The following is a 21,426-nucleotide window of genomic DNA, read 5'->3' as shown; positions in this document are numbered from 1 at the left end:
GTTGTTTTGTTCTTTATTTAAACAGTGTCTTAGTTTTATTTTCCCTCAAATTTAGAATGTAAGGAAACTGGAATTAGTAATTGTACGGCATCAGGTTTCTGGATTTCACAGAGAAGAGTCCTCATTTCTAATGAAAGCTAAAAAACATCAGTTTTACTTCACCAAAAATGTCAAACAACTTTATTTTAGAAGTGATGATTTTAAGTTTTGGTTCAAATATAAAACTGCACGTTCATATATTCATACCCAAGAGGCACTTGAGGTTATTGACTAGAAGTCTTTGCAGCAGTTATTCCCCTCTTGCTTCATGGGGGCAATATCCAACAAACACCGGTTCAGCTGCTATGCCACGGCTGTTGAAATAAAATGGAATGTATATGATTACACAATCAGCCAGTTTTGATAATAGGCAGGAAGAGAGATACTGGCACTATATTTTAATCTTTGTGTAAGCAAAACTACTTCCAAGAATAACAGATGGCCTATTTTAAGGAATGACAAAGGCTCTATTCTACAGTAGATTGTACTTCAGTGAAGTACAGTTCTCTGCTTCAATCAAACTTACCAGGATATTAGAGAACAGGTCAAAAAGTTTAAATTCTTCATGTTCTGCAAAAACTATTGCTATTGCTTTTATAGAAGACATGAGGAAAATACGTATCAGTTGACATTTGCACACTTCCTTCAACCCCAATATTTTATTCATATGCAGATCTAATTATGTAATTTCCATTCATTTTGGACAGGAGCCAGTTGTAGTCAACGCAGTATTTTTTGCAGCTACACTATCCTAAATTATTCTGTTCTCGTGTGGCTTTAAAGCCAAACCCCAGTAGCTTATGACTGTGCAGTAAGATAGTATAAATAGATGTTTCAGTCAAAGTAGGTGTCAAAACTCTGCTTCTTGGATATTTAAGAGCTAGATAGTACTGCTGCAATGATTTGTAGAATAATATATACTCATGTTTAAATTGCACATAAAAGCTGCAGTGGAAGAAACTGAATAATGAAGTAGCTCAGCCAAACTATTGCTTGCCCCTAAGCAAGACCTGCTCTCAGTAAAAGATGAGTTTGTTGTCTCGGTCTCTGGAATCTACAGACACATGCTCATTTCCCTTGTCCCATCACTATTTCTCTGCAATTTGCACTGCAGTATCCCACAGGAAGCTGAGTTTAGGTCTGAATACCTACTACCTGCTTTCATGGTACCGTTTAAACAGCAGTGGCCTTGGCCTTGGATAGGCAGAGCTACTGTTCTTCCAGTGACCACGATCTAGCTGTTACAAAGTTCTCCCTACTCATTCCCTAGCATCCAGCTGCAGAGCATGCTAGAGCTGTTTGTTCCTCTTGGAAAGGTTCCTTGGCCTGTTACCGCTGCCATGGTGTGTATGTACCGTGCTGGTAGGGGCACAGTCCTTTGCCCACGCTCTAAGACTTGGCAAGAGCCTGACTTATTAAATCAGCTTTTGAGTTTTCACAATGCTAAGATAGCCCTGTGGGCATGAAAGATGTATGAATGGTTTCTCCAGGATTTTTCTGGTTCAAAGCCTATATAAAAGGAAGCACTTTCAGGAGGACACAGCCTTTTATTAATGTAGTCTGTTTATAACAGGAATTGTTCACCAGAAGTTTATGTGCTGGCAAAGCAGTTTTAGCACCAGAAAGTAGTTTAAGGAGCAAGTGTGCAACAGGTAGAGGAAGCAGTCTTTACTCTGACCCTGCATTCTGCATCTCTCATGCTAGCACTACCAGAGCGGCTGCACTTGTCTGGATCAGCTCCCTGTACAGCAATACAAGTGCCAGCATTAAGGAAAAAGATGGAGATGCAGCAGCTGTTAACTAGATCCAGGAATAGCATGGCTTAGTTCACTGTAAAACCCTAATCCTAGAAGTAACAGTCACTGCACGCTTCACTGTGCACTTTATGTCAGTGTAAAGTCTTCAAGACCCATCAAGAGATGCACCATCCTGTTGTGAGGTAGGATTTAAGTTTCTAAAGCCCTTCAATTCCGTTTTTAACATGCATTTATTAACTTTCTCTTAATGTATCTATTTTTCTTATGACTGAGGGAGATAACATAATTGACAGGCAGCTGCTTTTCTACAGCACTAATTTAAGCCAGCTTGAAATAAACCCGCTCAGACACTCTTAATTTGATTAATTAAAGAGCTAGTTTATACTGTAAGGTAGAAGTCAGTAGCTCTGACAGAGAGTCATGCTCACACATTTACAGGAACATGAGCAGAATGCTTGAATTTTAAGTGCTGCCATTGTATCTTGTTCTCTAGAGAGCTGATTTGTATCTACCTTGAAATACTTCTTCATATTGTTGGGATTTTTAATGACTTGTCATAAACTTTTGCAGAGAACTTAAGTGGCATATTGCATTCTAGCTCTGTCCAAGTTTGCAGCAGCATTTGGGAAAACCTAAAAGGCACTCTGTGTACTTTTACAAATAGAGTCAAACTTGGACTTAAGCCCTAAAAATCAACTTTTTTTTACAAGCCTTCTTTTTCTCCTGTCTGTGTACTCCTCCCACATACCCTTTAATATCCTTTATGTCTGAAATAAATTAGTCATAGTGTTGTTTTTTTCTTTAGTGGAAAGGAACACATAGCTGAGTTCAAGTATTTTTCTGAAGAAAGTTAATGAAGTCTGAAAATGTTAGTTGCAAAACTGTCTAGAACTCTTGTCTTAACGTATCTGGTTTTCCTCTTCTGTGGATACAAATCCACAATGGATGACATGTATACAGCCAGATTAGGCTCCTAGCTCTCCTCCCTTTGCTTCCAGGCCAGCAGTTCAGGCCTGTACTTGAACTCAGAGAATCACTGGTTTGGAAAAGACCCACAGGACCATTGAGTCCAATCATTCATATCAACCAAGAAACCACGCCCCTCAGCACCTCATCCACCCATCTTTTAAGTACGTCCAGGGATGGTGACTCAATCACCTCCCCAGGCAGCCTGTTCCAGTGCCAGTGACCACTCCCAGTCTGTAGCACTGCATGGGGTTGTTGTGCCCCAAGTGCAGGACCCGGCACTTGGCCTTGTTAAACCTCATGCCATTGGTCTCAGCCCAGTGGTCCAGCCTGTTCAGATCCCTTTGCAGAGCCTCCCTACCCTCCAGCAGATCAACACTTCCACCCAGCTTCGTGTCGTCTGCAAACTTACTTAGGGTGCATTCAATTCCCTCATCCAGGTCATTGATAAGGACACTGAACAGGGCTGGACCCAGCGCTGAGCCCTGGGGAATCCCACTTGTCACTGGCCTCCAGCTGGAGTTAACTCCATTTACCACCATTCTCTGGGCCCGGCCATCCAACCAGTTTTCCACCCAGGAGAGTGTGCGCCTGTCCAGGCCAGAGGCTGACAGTTTCCTAAGCAGAATGCTGTGAGAAACTGTGTCAAAGGCTTTACTGAAGTCCAAGAAGATAATTCCACAGCCTTTCCCTCGTCCAGTAGTTGAGTCACTTTGTCATAGAAGGCGATCAGGTTAGTTTGGCAAGACCTGCCTTTTGTGAACCCATGTTGACTGGGCCTGATCACCCGGTTCTCTTGCATGTGCTTCATGATCGCACTCAAGATCACCTGTTCCATGACTTTCCCTGGCACTGAGGTCAGACTGACAGGCCTGTAGTTCCCTGGATCCTCCCTGCAACCCTTCCTGTAGAAGGGCACATCAGCCAGCCTCCAGTCCAGTGGAACTTCCCCAGTCAACCAGGACTGTTGGAAGATGATGGAAAGGGGTTTGGCCAGCACATCTGCCAGCTCCCTCAATACTCTTGGGTGGATCCCATAGACTTCTGAGTGTCTAGCTGGGCAAGCAAATCTCCAACCACCTCCTCTTGGATCATGGGAACTTTTTTCTGCTCCTCTAACTCCTGGGTGTAAACACAGGGAACAACTTTCCCTACCATTACGTACAAACAGCAAAGAAGGCATTTCAAAGAAGGAACCTCAGCCTTTTCCTCATCTCCTGTCAACTGTTGTTCCTTCTGCACCCAATAGGGATCATATATTCTCCCTAGTCCTCTTTTTATTGTTAATGTATTTATAGAAAGATTTTTTGTTACCTTTCACTGACTTGGCCAATCTGAGCTCTAGTTGGGCTTTAGCCCCCCTGATTTTTTCTCTGCAGAACCTCACTTCCTCCCTGTCGTCCACCCAAGATGCCTGTCCCTTCTTCCAAACTTCATAGACACTCCTCTTCTTTTTGATGTCCCTCAAGATCTCCCTACTCAACCAAGCTGTTTTTTTTCCCCACCAGCTCCTTTTCTGCAACACGGCGACGGCTTGCTCCTGAGCTGCTAGGATTTCCTTTTTGAAGAGCACCCAGCCCTTGTGGGCTCCCTTGCCCTTAGGGACTGTCTCCCATGGGACTTTGCCAACCAGCTTTCTGAACAGTTCAGAGTCTGCCCTCTGGAAGTTTAATGTGACTGTTCTGCTAATCCCCCTCCTCACCTCACCTAGAACTGAAAATTCTACCATCGCTTTGTCCCAGGCGTCCTCCAACATCCCCCACAAGGCCTTCTCTGTTCACAAACAGCAGGTCCAGGAGAGCACCTTCCCTTGTTGGCTCACTCACCAGTTGTGTGAGGGAGTTGTCTTCCATGCACTCCAGGAACCTCCTAGACTGCTTCCTTTCTGCTGTATTGTACTTCCAGCAGACATCCGGAAGACGGAAGTCTCCCACGAGGACAAGAGCTAGTGATCTTGAGACTACTCCCATTTGTTTATAGAAGAGCTCATCAGCTGCTTCTTCTTGGCTGGGTGATCTATAACAGACTCCCATCACAATATCTGCCTTCTTGTGGGCTCCTCTGATTTTAACCCACAGGCACTCGATCCCGTCATCACTGTAATCGAGCTTGAGGATATCAAAGTTCTCTTACACAGAGGGCAACCCCACCACCTCTCCTACACTTCCTCACCCACCTGAAGAGTTTATACCCCACCATAACTGCACTCCAGTTACACAAGTCGTCCCACCACGTTTCCGTGATGGCAACTATGTTGTAGTCTCCTTGCCCTACAATAACTTCCAGTTCCTCCTGCTTATTGCCCATGCTGTGTGCATTGGTGTAAATGCACTTCAGCTGGGCTGAACCCTCAGCTCTCATAAAGGGAATAATGTTCATTCCCAATTGACTGGTCCTTGGAATATCTAACCCATCAGTGCCGGTTTCATCCTTTCTGTCACCAGATGTGCTCGCCCCCACTCACTCTGTGGTGTTATACTGGTGGTCCTTGCCAGCACACCATCTCTCAGGCACCGGAGTTCACTTCCAGGCTCACTTCTGACTAGCCTGGCTTTGTCCCCCTTCCCCTTCACATCTACTTTAAAGCTCTATTTATGAGCCCTGCCAGATTTTTAGTGAGGACTTTAGTACCCCCAGGAGACATGTGTGCCCTACCCCTAGTAAGGAAGCCTGGAGGTACGTGGGCCAGTCCATGATCAAAGAACCCACACCTCCTCACACCAGGTTCAGAGCCAGGTATTAATCAAATGATTCTTTTTGATTTCTTGCTCTTCATTCCTTAGTGTTGGAATGGGGCTAAACACTACTTGCGTCCCATTGCTTTCCCCAGAGGCCTGAAGTCCTTCTTAATTGCCCTCAGTTTCCAGTGCTGTGTGTCATTGTTGCCAATTTGAAATACTAGCAGAGGGTAATAATCTGTCTCTTTCACCAAGGAAGGAAGTTTTCTAGTGACATCCTTCACTGATGCCCCAGGTAAGCAGCAGACCTCCCTGTGGAGTGGGTCTGGTCTGGAGATAGATCCCTCTGTTCCCTTTAGAAGGGAATCCCCCAAAAGAATCACTCTCCTCTTCTTTTTCTCAGAGGAAGTTTTGATGGTCATTTGCGGATGGTGCAGCCTAGGGAATGTTTCTAGGTTGTGGGAGCCGTCCTCTTTGACTGCGGGGATGGATTCCACTTGCAGTGCTTCGTATTTATTCTGCAAGGGAATCTGGGGGTTTGTTGTCTGAACAGGGACAACAGGCTTCCTGCGCCACGCAGGAACTTGCTGCCATTCCCCATCTTTTTTCCTCTCAATCTTGCTGTTGGCAGACAGATAGTACACAGTCGCACTAGCTCCAGCAGCCTGCTGAGTTTGTGAGAGGGCGCTGCTCCACTGATCTGTTTCCCCCTCACACTCCCTGATAGTCCTTAGTCTAGCTACCTCCTCCCTCAGCTCTGCCACCAAGCGGAGGAGTTCCCCCACGTGAGCACAGCTTCCACGAGTGAAGTCAGTACAGGTGGCGTGAGTCAGTGTGGGAGGAGGGCACCGCCTGCAGCCCAAGGTCTGGCTAGCTGCATGTGCCCACCGAGGCTCTGTCTGGGTAGCTACATCCATCTTGGTTGCTGCAGCACCCAGAGCAGCTAAACTCCATTAGTTATAAAGCAGGAGAACCAAGCCTTATTATAGCTATTAATCTTACCGGAGCATGCGGCATCGATGATTAGTCAGTCTTTGATAGGCATCCTGCAAGTTGGTCACATTCTTGCCGCTCCAGAGTCTTTCTCCTACAGCACTTGCTCGTGGCCTTTAAAGATATACTAAGTTTTAGCGTAGGTATGGTCTTGAACCAAGAAAGGATTAACATTTTTAATACCAGGTCTTATATACCCAGAAGTATCAAATATTACAGCTACTCAGGCTCAGGACAGAGCATTGTTACCACTAACATACAGTCCTGTTGGATTAATCAAGGCTCCTAAAATCTAACGATAAAGCAGTTCATACCATAATCTTGGTGTGAGGTTAGTTGCATCCACAAATTCACCCCACAGGCAGGCTTCTCCACCTATTAGAAGCTTTTTCTGTTTTTCAGATCCTGAATTGAAAACAAAGTTAGAATTTGTTTTCCCAGAAGATGGGCATATATCAACAATTTAATTTTCCAGTACTGAGGAACGATGTTCAGTTGTTCGTTTTAACACAAAATATCTGTCCTGAGCACTAACTTAATCTTTAGCAGTCTTGTTACTGAACGTGAGAACCACCAGGCCATTTGCCTAGAGAATCTATTTCCCTTCTCAGTCAGAAAGGATTTACCTCTATCCTCTGAAGACATTCCTCAGCCTTCTGACATTTTTCAGAGATTTCAGCCCTGATTGAAACTGTTCATTATATCACACACAGAATATTCCTTCAAAAAACTGCGAAGCCAAGTGTTCTCCCTAGTCAGCTCTTGGAACCACCTTGAACAAACAGAAAATCTCAAGGAAAACATAAGATGTTTGTATCGGCTGTAGCCAGAGGGAGAGAACATGTCTTTTTCTACAGCAGTATTAATGCTCTAGAAGCTTGCTAACATATGAATTTGATATCTAATAACAGCCATTTTGCACAACTCTGCCCCTAATAAACGATGCATCTGTCCACTTATTTCCAGCATCCTGTCTCACACAGGCACTGATGCCAGATACTTGAGCGAGGTAACACTTTACCCTACAAGTGGAAAGTTGCCTTTTTTTTTTTGATCTGAGAATTTTCCAGAGCTGCAGCTGTCATTGAAGTCCTTTGATTAGAGCATATCTCTAGTGAGTGAGTGCATGACCACTCTAAAAACCCTTATTCTTTCCATTTACACTTTACTTTTACCCAGACTTTCATGTGCAGAGCATGTGTATAAAGAAGTTACAAACCAGGGAAGTCAAGCGGTTCAACACTGTAGTATTTCTTCCAGTCTTGCCCATAACTAATGTAGTCTAAGTACCAGGGTGCTGCCAGGATAGCAGTGAGCCCAGCTGCAGTGACCCTGCTTAGTTCATGAGCATAATTGTTTGCCATCCACACCTGAACCACAGTGTCTGATTTCAGCTGAAAGGAGAAAAAACAAAACAATCAATAACCCATCCCATAAAAAGAAAAAAACCCCAAACATTAAAGACAATCCTAATTGCTGTTATCAGGAAAAGAGATTGCTTTCAAAGCTTGGTATTTTGTTCTGAACAGTAAAATTTTGGAGCTACTTTGTCATTTCTTCCCCTTGAACATAAATCTCATTAGCTCTTCGCTGGCTTTAAACAGAGTTTACACTAAAGTGAAGCCTAGGTTATACTACAGACAATTAACCTCAAGAAGGTTCCAACATACACTAGTCATATGACCGGCTCTGAAAAGCTGTGCACCTGGTGTTACTAGAAGAGATGAACAGTTATGTGTTGGTGATCGATGTAAATCAATTTCAAGACAGGCCCCACACCTGGAGGAATTTGCCATAGTTAGCAGGCTTCCTTTAACTCTGAAGAGACAGAACCGTAACTACTTAATAGTCTACTTTGTAAGCCTCTCACATTACTGTTAGGCAAAAGTATCCTATTTATTTTCCCATCTTACCTGCGCTTTGTTATCAAACACTTCTTGCCAGACTATGTATCCTTTGTTATAGGAGGAAACAATGTCCAAAATCCTAGAATTTAGAAATAAGATCATGTTTGGAAACTTCAATGAGATCAGTACAGGTTTTTCCACCCTAAGGCACATTACGCCCTTCCCAGCACTGCACAGATGACCAAGAAGAACCAGGTTTATCTGGTTTTGGTCTTCAGCACTCTGCCTCCAAGTGGATGTTTTCCCATGATAAGGATATGCACATGCAGTAACACAAACTGATGTGTTCAGAATTACTAGCAACTCATACGGGTGTCTAAATCTATGTTATTTAAGAATGAGAGAAACAAATGGCTGCAGAAACCTTAATACTCTTCCTCCCAGCCTGTGCATTGACATGACAGCATTCTAGCTAGTTTAAGACACCAAATACATTCAGAGTACATGCAGAACCAGCCTACATGTCCTTGTCCTGTACCACATTTCAAAGCTGTAAACATTACATTTAGTGTATTAAAGTGAGTAGTCTCCAGTATAAGGCAGTTCTTGAAAACAATACAAAGTAACCTAAATCAGTTTCATTATCTGCACCTCAACACCACCCTCAGACAGTGTCTGTCAAAAGCCAAGAAAGAATTAAAAAACCAAAAAAAAACGTACTTCTGAACATAGTAAGATTCCAGTTTAGCGTAGTCAATGCCAAATCCTTGCTTCCGCATGAACTCTCTCACTTCAGGGTTAGATTTCCTTAAGTAATAGTAATAATAAAAACAAAAAGTTGAAAAAAAAGAGAAAAGAATAATTTTGTTTTAAACCAGATTTCCCAACTATCTCAACCTACATACAGCACATAGCTGATGCCCCTGGAAGGCACAACAGGGCAGAAGCAGCAGGCTAGCATGATTTAGGTATTTTGAAACAGTTTAATCCTGATTTGAAATAAAGCCAATAGTCCTACTTGTCTGGCAGAACTACTGCAGAATCTGTTCCGAAGCTGCCTCTGGCAGGCTGCCTCAAGCTCTTAGGAGCTCTGGATTTCCTAGCTTTTCTGCAACTTTGTGGGAAGGTCACCAGCAGGTCTGGAAACTGAGCAGCCATACTACCAGACCATCTGCAGGAGTGACAAAAAGCATTTTGAAAAATACCCCAACAGAGACCAAAGCTCTTTTTATAAAGCATTTATTAGAAATTTTCTTTCTTTTTAAAAATGAAAGAATGTCCTGATTCCTCAGATTTGATGTTTCAAGAGAATGCACAAATACTAACTAGATCAATTTGAACGCTCATCCAATTAGATCTGCTCCAAGTTCTGTATTACCAGTTACTCCAGCAGACAGATTCCAAAATATTCAGAATCCACAACCAACTGAAAAACTCTATTAATACATGCCATATATTTTTTATGCAAGGTCACATGAGTCAATACTGTAATGTTAGCAGATTCTCTGGAAGGCAGAGCTCAATGGAAAGAACTGCTTTTTAAACACAAAGCATTTAAATGTTAATCTTACACAGTACTTTTCTACCATATTAATGCTCCTTCCTGCCAGGTTAATTTTCATAAAGAAATCCTTTAGAGCACTGAAACTACTAGTCAAAGCAAAATTCTGTGCAACATCACTTGCTCGTGGAGGATCACAATGCTTGGCCTGCAAACAGTTAAGAGAAATGGAAGCGAAGATCTTTGGGTGAAAACTGTCTCAGGCAAGTGAGTTCCATAACTGATGGATGAAGGCAAGTTTAAGAGGCACTAGGTATTTATTCCTTCAGCTGTCACCATACCAACAATCGAAGCTCACTTCATCTCCTCCCAAATGAATGTATGCATCTGGAAATACACTGCTGATCTCTTTGAAGAATTTAGTCATGAATTCATAAGTTGTATTCAAAATGGGATTTACAGGTCCAAAGGACCCAGTTGGCTCTTCTCCACTGTAACAAGGGGTGAGGAGATCTTTTTGACCTAACAGAAACAAGTAATAGAAGATATTCAGTTCCATGTTGGTTAGCTAACTTAGCTAGCAGGAAGACACAGATACCCATATTAAAAAGGTTAATATTAATGACTTAAATGCTCACCTATTATAAGTGTAACTAAATAGGATGAAATAAAAAAACTTGCACAAGGTTGGAGAACCCTCTAGCTGGAAGTCAGGGCTGACTTTTACATTTATGATTTAACACACACTAATTGATGGAACGTGAAAACATACCTAGAAAACAGCTTCTGGATAACTACTTGAATAAAAAAGCTTCAATGGATTTAGGAAGGAAGCCAATCAGAAGGAAGTCAAATATAATGAGTGTGCTCCAGAGTCCTCTTTTCTCTTTTTATTACTCTGCTTTGCTAACACCTAAGCAGTGTGGGTAGTATATGGCTCATGGCAGACGTCCTACTTCAGTCTGCTAAGAATTCACCTTTACATAAGAAAGGAACTTATGATGTCTGCCTAGGCTAAGCACTGGTTCTTGAGTCAAGATAATCTGAAATAACATGAGCCACCATAACAAAATTAGAAAAAGTTATTACATGCAGTTAGTAAATTGTGGTTGCAGCAGCACCACCAGCATCCTCTGGCTGTATGTTTCCTACTTCAAGCACACTTCTCTAGAAAACAGAGTCCTAGAGGTAGATTGCTTCAACTACACTCCTCCCACACCTTAAGACTTCTTTCCAATATTTTAAATTTGAATGCAAACCAAGCATAGCTACCCTGCTTCATTGGCAAAGCCAGGACCGGCTCCTGTGCACCACATTAAAAAAAAATAAAAATCTTATATAGGAAGGCATGAGGAACCCTTGATTTTAGGCAAGGAAGCTGAACCTTGCTTTTAATATGAATGCAGACCACCTCACATATCACCTGGCAAGCCACTGGTTTTTATTAGTGTTCTGTAACAGCAAAGACCACATGAGATGAAGGATTCAGAAAAACTGTTGAGCAAATTTAGTTTTTGCCTTGTTCCTTTTCTAATTTTAAATTGGTGAGAAAGGGCCTGAGGCACCTTCCAGCATTACAGTCACATCTACATAGGATGAACAGTAGACTTGGCCCATGGCTAGAATTAAAGGTATGAAGCACCAGAAAAATCTTTACTATTTCCAGCTTGGCCAAAACATTTTCACATTAATTGCAGTGAAATCACAGTCAGCGCACCTTGAATTAAGGCACAGGTTTCCCTGGTCCTTGAGTACATGTAAACACCACCACTCTCCAGATTCCAGCACTCTCTACCAAGAGAGCTATTACTCTGCAGCTGAGAAGACCGTGTGAAGAAGAATCCAACTTTGCTGTGTTTCATACACTGGCAGGTTTCCACTTTACCAACAGAATGAAACACGGACCACTTTGAAAGTATCTCCCAAAGCAGAAATCTCTACTCTAGAGAGAGCAACTCACCATTTCTAGCCACTGTCTGGGGGATAACAATAGCATGAAGCCTAAGGCAGACAGAACCTATCTGCGCTTTTGCACACACGCACCCAGAACAGGAAGTGTCAACCTTCTACGTGCAGTTTAGTTCCTCCAACATATAAAAGGTCACAACTGTCACTGAGTCTGCCCCTTACTTAACTCTTAACAAGCATCTTTCAAAGCACTTTGAAGTGCTTCTGAACAAGTTCATTTGCTTGCTACATTCTACTTACCACAACCTTTTAACCACCAAGATTTTTTTGGGCATACCTTTTCCCCAAGACTCTGTGTGCCCTGGGGTGTCAAACTCTGGAATAACTCTAATGCCTCTTAACCGGGCATACTCAATCACCAGGCGGACATCATCAGGAGTATAGACGTGCTTATAGGAGTATGCTCCCTGTAAAATATTCACATTTAGAGACAGTTTACAAAACATTATACCAGCTGACCAAAAAATTGGGATGAAATAATTGGGGTGTCATAATTTAGACTGGAGAGCAGTTTTACAAGTTAGCCCTTTCTAGTCTATTACACATGCAACTGCACTGACAGAATTTTTAGGCTGACTAGTAAGAGAAAGAAAAAATCCACCACCACAAAAATTAACCCCTTTTTTCCATGCTAAGACACATCACCTAAAGAGACCATGCTTTACTCATGAGCTCACAGTTATTGAAGAAATGAGAGAACTAGTTTCTACTCCATTAGATTTCTGAGACACACATTTTTCAATTCTTCTGTACAGAACTAAGTTAGCTTTCCCCTCTACCTCTGCATCGCTAGTTCTGAAACACAGGGCTCTTGTTACATGACATGCAAGACTAATGGAAAAATTCTGCCAAGTCAGAAAAAATGTTGTCTTCTTCCACCACCTCTGCTTGTCAGTTTTGATACAATGCCCTATTTAATATCAGGTCATGTTTTTTTGTGATACTGAACTTGATTCCACCTCTATAGGGCAAACAATTGTGACAAATTACCCAGATTGCTACAGTATAGTGAAACAGATGCTTGCCAAAAAGCATCATGATTAACAGCACCTTAAGCTTCTATTTATCTTGAAATTGTTTCTACAGCTAAGTTACTCTAAAAAGACAATGGTAAACAACAAGACTTTCAAAAAGTTGGCTATTGAGACAAAGGCCATCTCCCTTTCCAGCTGTCAGTGGGGAACACGACAGAACTCCACCACCATTAGTAGGAAAAATAATCTGGCTGGACTACTCAATATCTAAATTTTTTTAATTACAAAAATCCTCCACAGCATTTGCTCAAGCATTGCCTACATAATTTTCATGAGGGTTGTATTCTAGCAAGCATTTTAAAAAAGAATCACAAATCTTGTGCTTAAGCTCAGTCTACCTAACTATTCATGCTTCATTTGGCTACTACTGTACCATGACTGAGCAAGAATCTCATGATGGCTTTCATTAATTAGTAAAATCTGTTGTGAATCAGGAACTAAGAGACACATTGCACTGTATCTGTTTTAGAAAACAACCTCTCCCTACTGGACTTGAATATGGTCCACATAAACAACCAGGCAGAATCCTAAATGTGGATGTACTGGTTTCTTTGGTACTGTTTCACAGTCACCCAAGGCAGATGTATTTAACCATCGGTAGGCTCTGCATTTTATTTTAACAATGTGTGTGCTAGACTTCTGCCCTCCCACCCTGCTCCAATGATGTTTACTCACCTTATCACTTAACTCAGGGAAAAAAATACTCTGGTATGGGAATGACTGATCATCTACTATATGCCAGTGGAAAACATTGAACTTGTTAAAAGCCATGGCATCCTGTAACAAATAATGGAAAACAGTCTAGTTAAGCACTTAACACTCAAAGAAAACCTATGCAAAGAAGGTGGAAGAAGGTGGTCTTGTCCCAGTATATCCTGCATAACTGAAAAAAAAAAAAGACCCAGAGAAAAAGTGTACCTCACCAAATCCTAGAATACACCTAAACGCACCAGCCTGTTTGTACTACTGCTCCATTTGTCTGCCATCTATTTGCACCACTCCTGTCAACGAGGCTTCAATCTGGTCATGCTACACTGGCTGGTAGACAGAGAACTTTTACAAATGCTTACAAATTTCTTGAAAACTAATCAGCATGAAAGGGCATCCTACTGTTTAGTAAATACCTACTTGCTAGTGACTTCTGCAGAATCTGTTTCAAATGTATGTGAAGTAAATCACACATTTTCACCACAGAAGATAGTGTTCCCTTTTTGCTTTCAGTCATGACAATCTCAATACCTCCCTTTTTTGAACTTGAAGATAATCAAGATAAAAGTTAACACACTCATTTTAGAATTATCACTCTAGATGGACCTTTACACACATACCTGGAGTAACGCAAGTTTGTTAGAGTCACTAGAAGCGTTGTATGCTGTGTGCAGATGGAGTAAGTATTCTCTAAATTGTTCAGGATTGAGTAATTTCAATACAGTTGCTTCCAGTCCCTTGCCACATCGCAATTATTTCCACCTTTCCCCCCTTTCCTTTTTCATCAAACTCCTTTAAAGAAATGACAAAATCTCTTCAGGAACTCCCACCAAATGTAAAGGAAGATTTATACCTTGTCCATTCCCCAAAATTATCTCTTTTATTAGACAGCAGAAGTTTCAATTCCCACGTCTTCCTGCATGTCTGTCAAATACCATCTTTCCACACAGAAAATTGTACCTCCTGAAGTTCACCTCAGACAATCCTTCCTCAGGGACAATGCCCTTCCTGAAAATACAGTCTAGCAGCTAAACGCAAACAAGAAATTCACTTGAACTGCTGCCGTAAGCATCTAGGTACCACACTTCAGTGAAGAGATTATTGCTACTTTTTATTAGGTCAGCCTGGATTCAACAAGGCACAAAGGTGAGAGGAAAAGTGCACTTGTTCTTAAACCAGCAAAACGTCAAAATGTAGCTCTAGGAAAGTATTAGAGCCACAGACATAATTTAAGGAAAGAACACAGAATAGCAACAGTTACAGAAGCATAAAGATGATCAAAAATGAAAGTCTGAAAAGTCAAATTACTTCTTGGACATCGCTGTCTCTTCAGGAAACACAACAAATACTGACACAAATAACTACTTCAGTCTTTGAATCACCCTCAGCTGTAAATCAAAGACTACATAAACTCTACTTGCTGAATGTGGACAGATCTTAAAGGTAAATATAACTGGTAAATATCCATGGACGTGCAAGTTCTGAGCACTGTTCAAGAACGACTTCAGAAATGAAGACTGGTTTTACCTGTACTCTCTTGCTGCCTATCTTAAGCATGCTCTGCAAAGTTCTGTGACATGCAATGCACATTTCTAACACTATCTCATGCTGCAAAAGCAAGGCCAAGACAAGACAGGGAACTGCATGTTTTTCCACTCAATGGCTCCTCCATTTCAACCCACCAGCAAGCCCTACTACAAGAGATTTCTGCAACAGCAGGAAACGAGATGACAAAACAGGAAGACTCACAGCTTTGGTCAACTTTTCATCACCTCTCCATCAAGGCAGTAGTAAGAGTGCTTACTTAAGCTTTTGGGAGAAAGTTTTACTTGTTTGTTTGGCCATTGTTTGTGTGAGGTTTTTTTCTTTTTGAAAAAAAATCAGGAGCTTCCAGTGAATGTTTACCATTTGCCCCCTTGCTCTGTACTACTAAATTACTGGCTTTCTCTTACCAGCCTAAGAAAGGACTACCAAAGCCTGGTTACTGAAAAAGACTCAAATTTTCCTGCAACCACTGGCACTGAACCCAGGGCTTGCAAGGTCTCCCCTATACCGGCTGGTGACAGTCAGATGTCTCAAAACATCCTTCCAAGAAACATGTGAGCTGGCTTAAGCAACAGAATATACAGAAATCCCAAGGAACTACAAAGCCCAACCTCCTTTACAGATGCAGTGTTCACTGGGTCTGCCCACTCAATTCCTCTTCAGTGTATGTTCTGACCTTCACTTAGAAAAGTTCACTCTGTCCTTTTAGATGTCAGCAAAAGAAAGCAGATTCTCCTTTCATACCAGCTCCAGTTGCTACCTACTTCAGAGGGCAAAACACAGCAACAAAACCCCTCCATTCTTAGTGATACAAAACTGTCCACTTACCAGGTTTGTAAGAATAGATTTCAGTGGTAAATAATGCCTTGAAGTGTCTAGTAAGATTCCTCTATGGGCAAATCTTGGGAAGTCGTCTATTTCAGATTCATTGACAAGAAACTACGAGAACAAGATTTAAAAATTAGAATCCCCACTTTATATTTATAATTTTGAACAGGATATACTTTTCAGTTTGGTAACAGCTTTCCAAGGATTATCCTCTGAAAAAATTACTTAATGAAACTAGTACATCTGCTGTTTCTAGAAGAGTATCTAATAAATGAGGTGGTTTTCTGTTACCAGAAAAGTGGTTTTAGTTAACAGCTATACTTACGCTTCCGTAGTCATCTTCATGAACCAACTGACTGAAGGTTTCCAAACCTGGGAAAAAAGCAGAAAAGGATTTGGAGTACAACCTAGTGCTTGCCCTTTCAAGGTTTAGTTAAAAACAGGATCATACCTACTTACAGGCATTCACACAGATAGAAAGAATGCTTTGTAGGAGCTTCTTTCTCTTTAGCATAGTTTCCTTAATTGCTCAAGTACCACAGTTAAGTTCTGAAGAGAAAACCATTCAAGATCTCCATTATGCTCTGCCTCTATGCTCAAGCTCATTTCCCATGAAGGACTGAATGAGGACAAGGCTCAGCAGTCAGCTAGTTCTTAGTCTGTATCAGCCCAGAACAAATAGCTCCATAGGAAAAGTACCAGCTTACCTCTTAAAGCACCCCACACCTCATCTGCTTTCAGTACAGCCACAGGCTCAGCTATGGTTAAGTGATCTAAAGAAAAGGAAAAAAAGAGTTATTCCTCAAGGAAGCATGGATTGATAGGATAAGGCTAACAGGCCTTAAAGAAATTTTTCAAGTGCCATGTCTCTCTCTTTTTAAATTCTAACTAATGCTGCATTTAACAGTGATATCCTGCAGCTGTTTTTTATTTACGTGCTCCTGAAATAATGCAGAAAGCCAACAGTTAATAATCAAGATGATAAAACAAATACGGTGCTTAATAATGGCAATGTTAAATATTGTGTACGGCCCAGAGTTCCAGCCAAGTTTAACCCAACTGATTTAAAACACATCAGATAGTGGTTTGGTTTTTTTTTCAAGGCATAAGTAATAAGGGCTGGGTAACTAAGCCAGAGCTAACAGCAAAATTCTAGTTCTCCTTTTATGTAGATTATACTTACACTTTTTTTTTAGAGACATAACTTGTACAAAATAATTATTAGGTGCTTACTATAAAGGTCTAATTACAATAGTGAAAAAATAAAAATCACACTACACCACTTAATGAGCATGTGTATGGGGGGCAGTGAAATGAAGTAAGGCAAGTAAAATGAAGAATGGTATCTAAAGGAACCCATAGCAACCCTCTGTTAAGTTTCAGTATTGAAATACAACACAAAGGACTGAAAAAAAAGCTAAAATAATTTTGGTTTACCCTTTAAGGTGATTCAGTAAACTCTAGTGAAGAAAGAAACACCTTTCAAATATGTTATTTTAAAAAAATCACATGCATATATATGTATAAAAATACACTATATCTATAAATGTATAGATTTATAGTATTATTTAAACATAAATGCAATAATAAACTGAGCAGAGTGGCACATTTAAAGAAGCAGAGGAAAAAATCACAGGGGCTAATTGCTATATAACAATGTATTGGATCTGCCTCAGCATGAAAGAATGATAGGTGGTATGTTATACAGTTCAAACATTTGTTCAAGCTACCAAGGAAAAGCTATTCAGGGACACGAAGCAAGTACCTCAAACTTCCATTTTTAATCTAAACACAGATTACATATACTGCAAGTTCTGGCTAAGAAACAAAACTAAGATGACGACTACAATCACTACATGTCTTTCTGTGGTAAACCTACTTCAGTCAGGGATTTACTTCTGAGACAGCAGGCTTTTTTTCTGAACATATATCACACCTCAAATGAATGCAGAAAAACAAGATCTGTAGGGTTATTTGGAACCTTTTACACAAGTAGGCCAAAACCCAGCAAGGAGAAGGGCAGATAAGCAATACTTTGATTACACATCCAATAGTCTTGCTGTATGACAGTCAGTGACTGATCCATACCATCTCTGTTAAGAAGAGAGGCCACAATGCTCAGTTCAGCACGTGACTAATAACTGCGTATTTCATCATTTTTTCCCTCAAAAAACTATCCCATTAAAAGTAGAAAACTAAAACCTTACTGAAGTCTGGAGAGTTCAGATTACTACATGAGGTAAACCTCAAGTTATTTGGAACAGGAAACTCCTGTCCTACAACAGAGGGAAAAACTGACTGCTCTGAAGACTGCAACCTAAAAATCACATGATTTGGCAGATTTCCTGACAGAAGTCAGGAACTAGCTTTGGTTAAAATCTTAAGTTCACAAACCAGTTCAAAGTTCAGCTAGTAGTAAAGCAGCATAACAACTCAACAGTGACATAAAAATTCTAAAGCAGTAGCAGTTTTCCTGCTATAACTCATTTGCTTTGTAATGCATGATAAACCTGCACATAAAAATCACATCAGCAGTCAAAACAGAACAGACGAATTGAGGATGCTGAATTCTGTGCTAATCTGCCCAGACAAAACCCAATACTATCGACTCATCCTTATTTCTGTTAAGAAACTTCTCTGGTGATTAGGACTTCATTCTGGAGTACCTCACCACTCTGGACTTCAGTCACAGAACTAAAGAAGTAGAACAAACCATAGAATGTCTTAGGTTAGAAGGAACCTTAAAGAGACCTTAAAGATCATAGAATCATAGAATAACCAGGTTGGAAGAGACCCACCGGATCAACAAGTCCAACCATTCCTATCAAATACTAAACCATGCCTCTCAGCACCTCATCCACCCGTTCCTTAAACACCTCCAGGGAAGGTGACTCAACCATCTCCCTGGGCAGCCTGTTCCAGTGCCCAATGACCCTTTCAGTGAAAAATTTTTTCCTAATGTCCAGCCTAAACCTCCACTGACGGAGCTTGAGGCCATTCCCCCTTTTCCTGTCCTCTGTCACTTGGGAGAAGAGGCCAGCTCCCTCCTCTCTACAACCTCCTTTCAGGTAGTTATAGAGAGGAATGAGGTCTCCCCTCAGCCTCCTCTTCTCTAATCCCAGCTCTCTCAGCCGTTCCTCATAAGGGCTGTTCTCCAGCCCCTTCACCAGCTTTGTTGCTCTTCTCTGGACTCGCTCCAAAGCCTCAACATCCTTCTTGTGGTAAGGGGCCTAGAACTGAACACAGGATTCAAGGAGCGGTCTCACCAGTGCCGAGTACAGATCATCTAGTTCCAACTTCCCTGCCATGGTCAGGGACACCTTCCGCTAGATCAGGTTGCTTAAAGCCTCATCCAACCTGGCCTTGAACACTCCCAGAGGCTGGGCATACATGACTTCTCTGGTCAACCCATTCCAGTACCTCACCACCCTCACGGTAAACCATATGCTCCTAAATCCTTTCCTTCATGTGTTGATAGAGGAAAAGTGAATTTACAATACTGCAAGATAATAGAATAGTTTGGGTTGGAAGGGACCTTAAAGATCATCCAGTCCCAACCCCCTTGCCATGGGCAGTCCCTGCAACCTACAACTAGACTAGGCTGCCCAAGGCCGCATCCAACCTGGCCTTGAACACCTCCAGGGATGGGGCAGTCACAGCTTCCCTGAGCAACCTGTGCCAGTCCCTCACCACTCCCATTGTGAAGAAATTCTTCTTAACATCTAATCTAAATCTGCCCCTCTCCAGTTTATACCCATTACCCCCAGTCCTATCACCACAAGCCTTTGCGAATAGTCCCTCCCCAGCTTTCATGTAGTCTCCTTCCACGTACTGGATAGCCACTATAAGGTCTCCTTGGAGCCTTCTCCTCTCCACGCTGAACAGTTCCAACTCTCTCAGTCTGTTCTCACATGGAAGGTGCTCCAGCCCTCTGATCGTCCTTGTAGCCCTCCTCTGGACCCATTCCAACAGCTCCATATCCTTCTTATGTTGAGGATTCCAGAACTGGACACAATACTCCAGATGAAGTTTCACAAGAGAGGAACAGAGGGGCAGAATCACCTCCCTTGACCTGCTGGCCACATTTCTTATGATGCAGCCCACAATATGTTGGCCTTCTGGGCTGGGAGCGCACATTGCTGGCTCATGTAGACCTTCTCATTGACCAGCACCCTCAAATCCTTCTCTGTGGGTCTGCTCTCAACGACATCATCCCCAAGTCTGCACTGAAACCGTGGACTGCCACGCCCTGGGAGTAAGACCTTGCACTTGGCGTTGTTGAACCTCATGAGGTTGCGAAGATAACCAACAAGGTTATCAGATGTCCAGGAAAAACAGAAACTCCACGTACATAAGCCAGTGCAGGCAACTTCGATTGAAATGCAGTTGTTCCTAAGGAAACTGGACAAATAAGCAAAGCCAGCCTTTACCCAACACCCTGCCCTGTGCGCAAGGACGTACCACAGACCAGGGCACAGCACACGACGGGCACCGGGCAGCACCTTTCCTCTGGTTCTCAGCGGCAATTAGCGGCGCGGCCAGCAGCAAGTGCCGGTGCGGACGCTCCCTGAGCCGCGGAGATCGCACGCGTCCCAGCAGCTCTGCGGCTCACACGGGGCTGACGCTTCCCGGGGCGCGCAGGCCCGCAACCGTCCCCTGGCCGCTGCGGAACGCTCCCGGCGAGCCTACGGCTACCAGCTCCCCAGAAAAGGAAAAAAAGCCTGGCAAGTGCTGCCCTGGGCAGTGAACCGGGAAAGGCGCGGCGCTTACAGGCTTCGCTGGAACCGAGGTGCGGGAAGCTCTGGCAGCCGGGGTCCGCGGACTCGATCACCACCTGCAGCTCCAGCAGCTCCGGCTCCGCGCGGGCGCCCAGCGGGCGGGGGCTCCGCGGCGGCCAGGACCGCCCGAACATGTACCCGTAGTACCTGCGGGGAGCACGGGGTAGGCTGAGACCGCAGAGACCGCACCGCACCCCCTCCCCCAAGCCCCCCCCCCCCCCCAGCAGCCGCCCCCCAGCCCCGCCCCGCGCCCCGCACCTGCGGAAGGCGTCCTGCAGCAGCGCGCAGCCCGGCCCCGCCGAGGAGCCCGCGCCGTGCACCACTTGGAAGCGGCCGGGCGCCAGCAGGAGGCGGCGGCGGGACGCGCGGAGCCGCTGCGGCAGCGGCCACGGCGAACCCTCGGCGGCGGCGCCCCAGGCCGGCTCCCAGCCGTCCGCCGCGGCCTCGCCCCGCGGGGCGCCGCCGCCGTACAGGCCCGTGCTCACCAGCACGGCGGGGACAAGCAGCACGGCCAGCAGCAGCCCCGCCAGTCCCATCGCTCTGCCCATCGCCCCGCGCCGCCCGCTCCCGGCGAGAGCAGGGTGCCGCCCGGCCCGCCCAGGGGCGGCTCGTGCGGAGGGAGGCGCCGCGTGGGAGGGGCTTAAAGATCGTCCGGCTCCAAACCCCCTTCCACGAGCAGGGACTCCTCCCACCAGCCCAGGCTGCTCAAGGGCCCCTCCAGCCCGGCCTTGAACACCTCCAGAGACGGGGCAGCCACAGCTTCTCCGGGCCACCCGTGCCAGGG

The 21,426-nt window shown here is 43.5% G+C and overlaps 1 protein-coding gene across 1 annotated transcript; it reads right to left on the bottom strand.

The window, feature by feature from the left end:
* Positions 1–44: 44 nt before the first annotated feature.
* HEXB (hexosaminidase subunit beta) lies at positions 45–21,198 on the bottom strand. Its single transcript, XM_069881139.1, has 14 exons — positions 20,901–21,198; positions 20,635–20,789; positions 16,572–16,637; positions 16,190–16,236; positions 15,865–15,975; positions 13,459–13,560; positions 12,027–12,156; positions 10,123–10,303; positions 9,001–9,087; positions 8,347–8,419; positions 7,653–7,827; positions 6,748–6,838; positions 6,443–6,547; positions 45–353 (listed from the first exon to the last, which is right to left on the bottom strand). Exons 1-14 carry the CDS (start codon positions 21,188–21,190, stop codon positions 290–292), a joined length of 1,677 nt encoding a protein of 558 aa, XP_069737240.1. The 5' UTR covers positions 21,191–21,198; the 3' UTR covers positions 45–289.
* Positions 21,199–21,426: the final 228 nt, after the last annotated feature.

This window comes from Phaenicophaeus curvirostris, chromosome Z (assembly GCF_032191515.1).
Source record: "Phaenicophaeus curvirostris isolate KB17595 chromosome Z, BPBGC_Pcur_1.0, whole genome shotgun sequence".
NCBI lineage: Eukaryota > Metazoa > Chordata > Aves > Cuculiformes > Cuculidae > Phaenicophaeus > Phaenicophaeus curvirostris.
Note: the sequence above shows the minus strand (reverse complement) of the source record. Positions and strands in the feature narration are given on the sequence as shown.

Coding starts and splice junctions, on each gene's coding strand:
- HEXB (XM_069881139.1), bottom strand. CDS start 21,190: ATGGGCAGAGCGATGGGACTGGCGGGGCTGCTGCTGGCCGTGCTGCTT. Junction 15,976..16,189: donor ATGAAGATGACTACGGAAGC/GTAAGTATAGCT, acceptor TTGTTCTCGTAG/TTTCTTGTCAATGAATCTGA. Junction 354..6,442: donor CATCGATGCCGCATGCTCCG/GTAAGATTAATA, acceptor TTATTTCAACAG/CCGTGGCATAGCAGCTGAAC.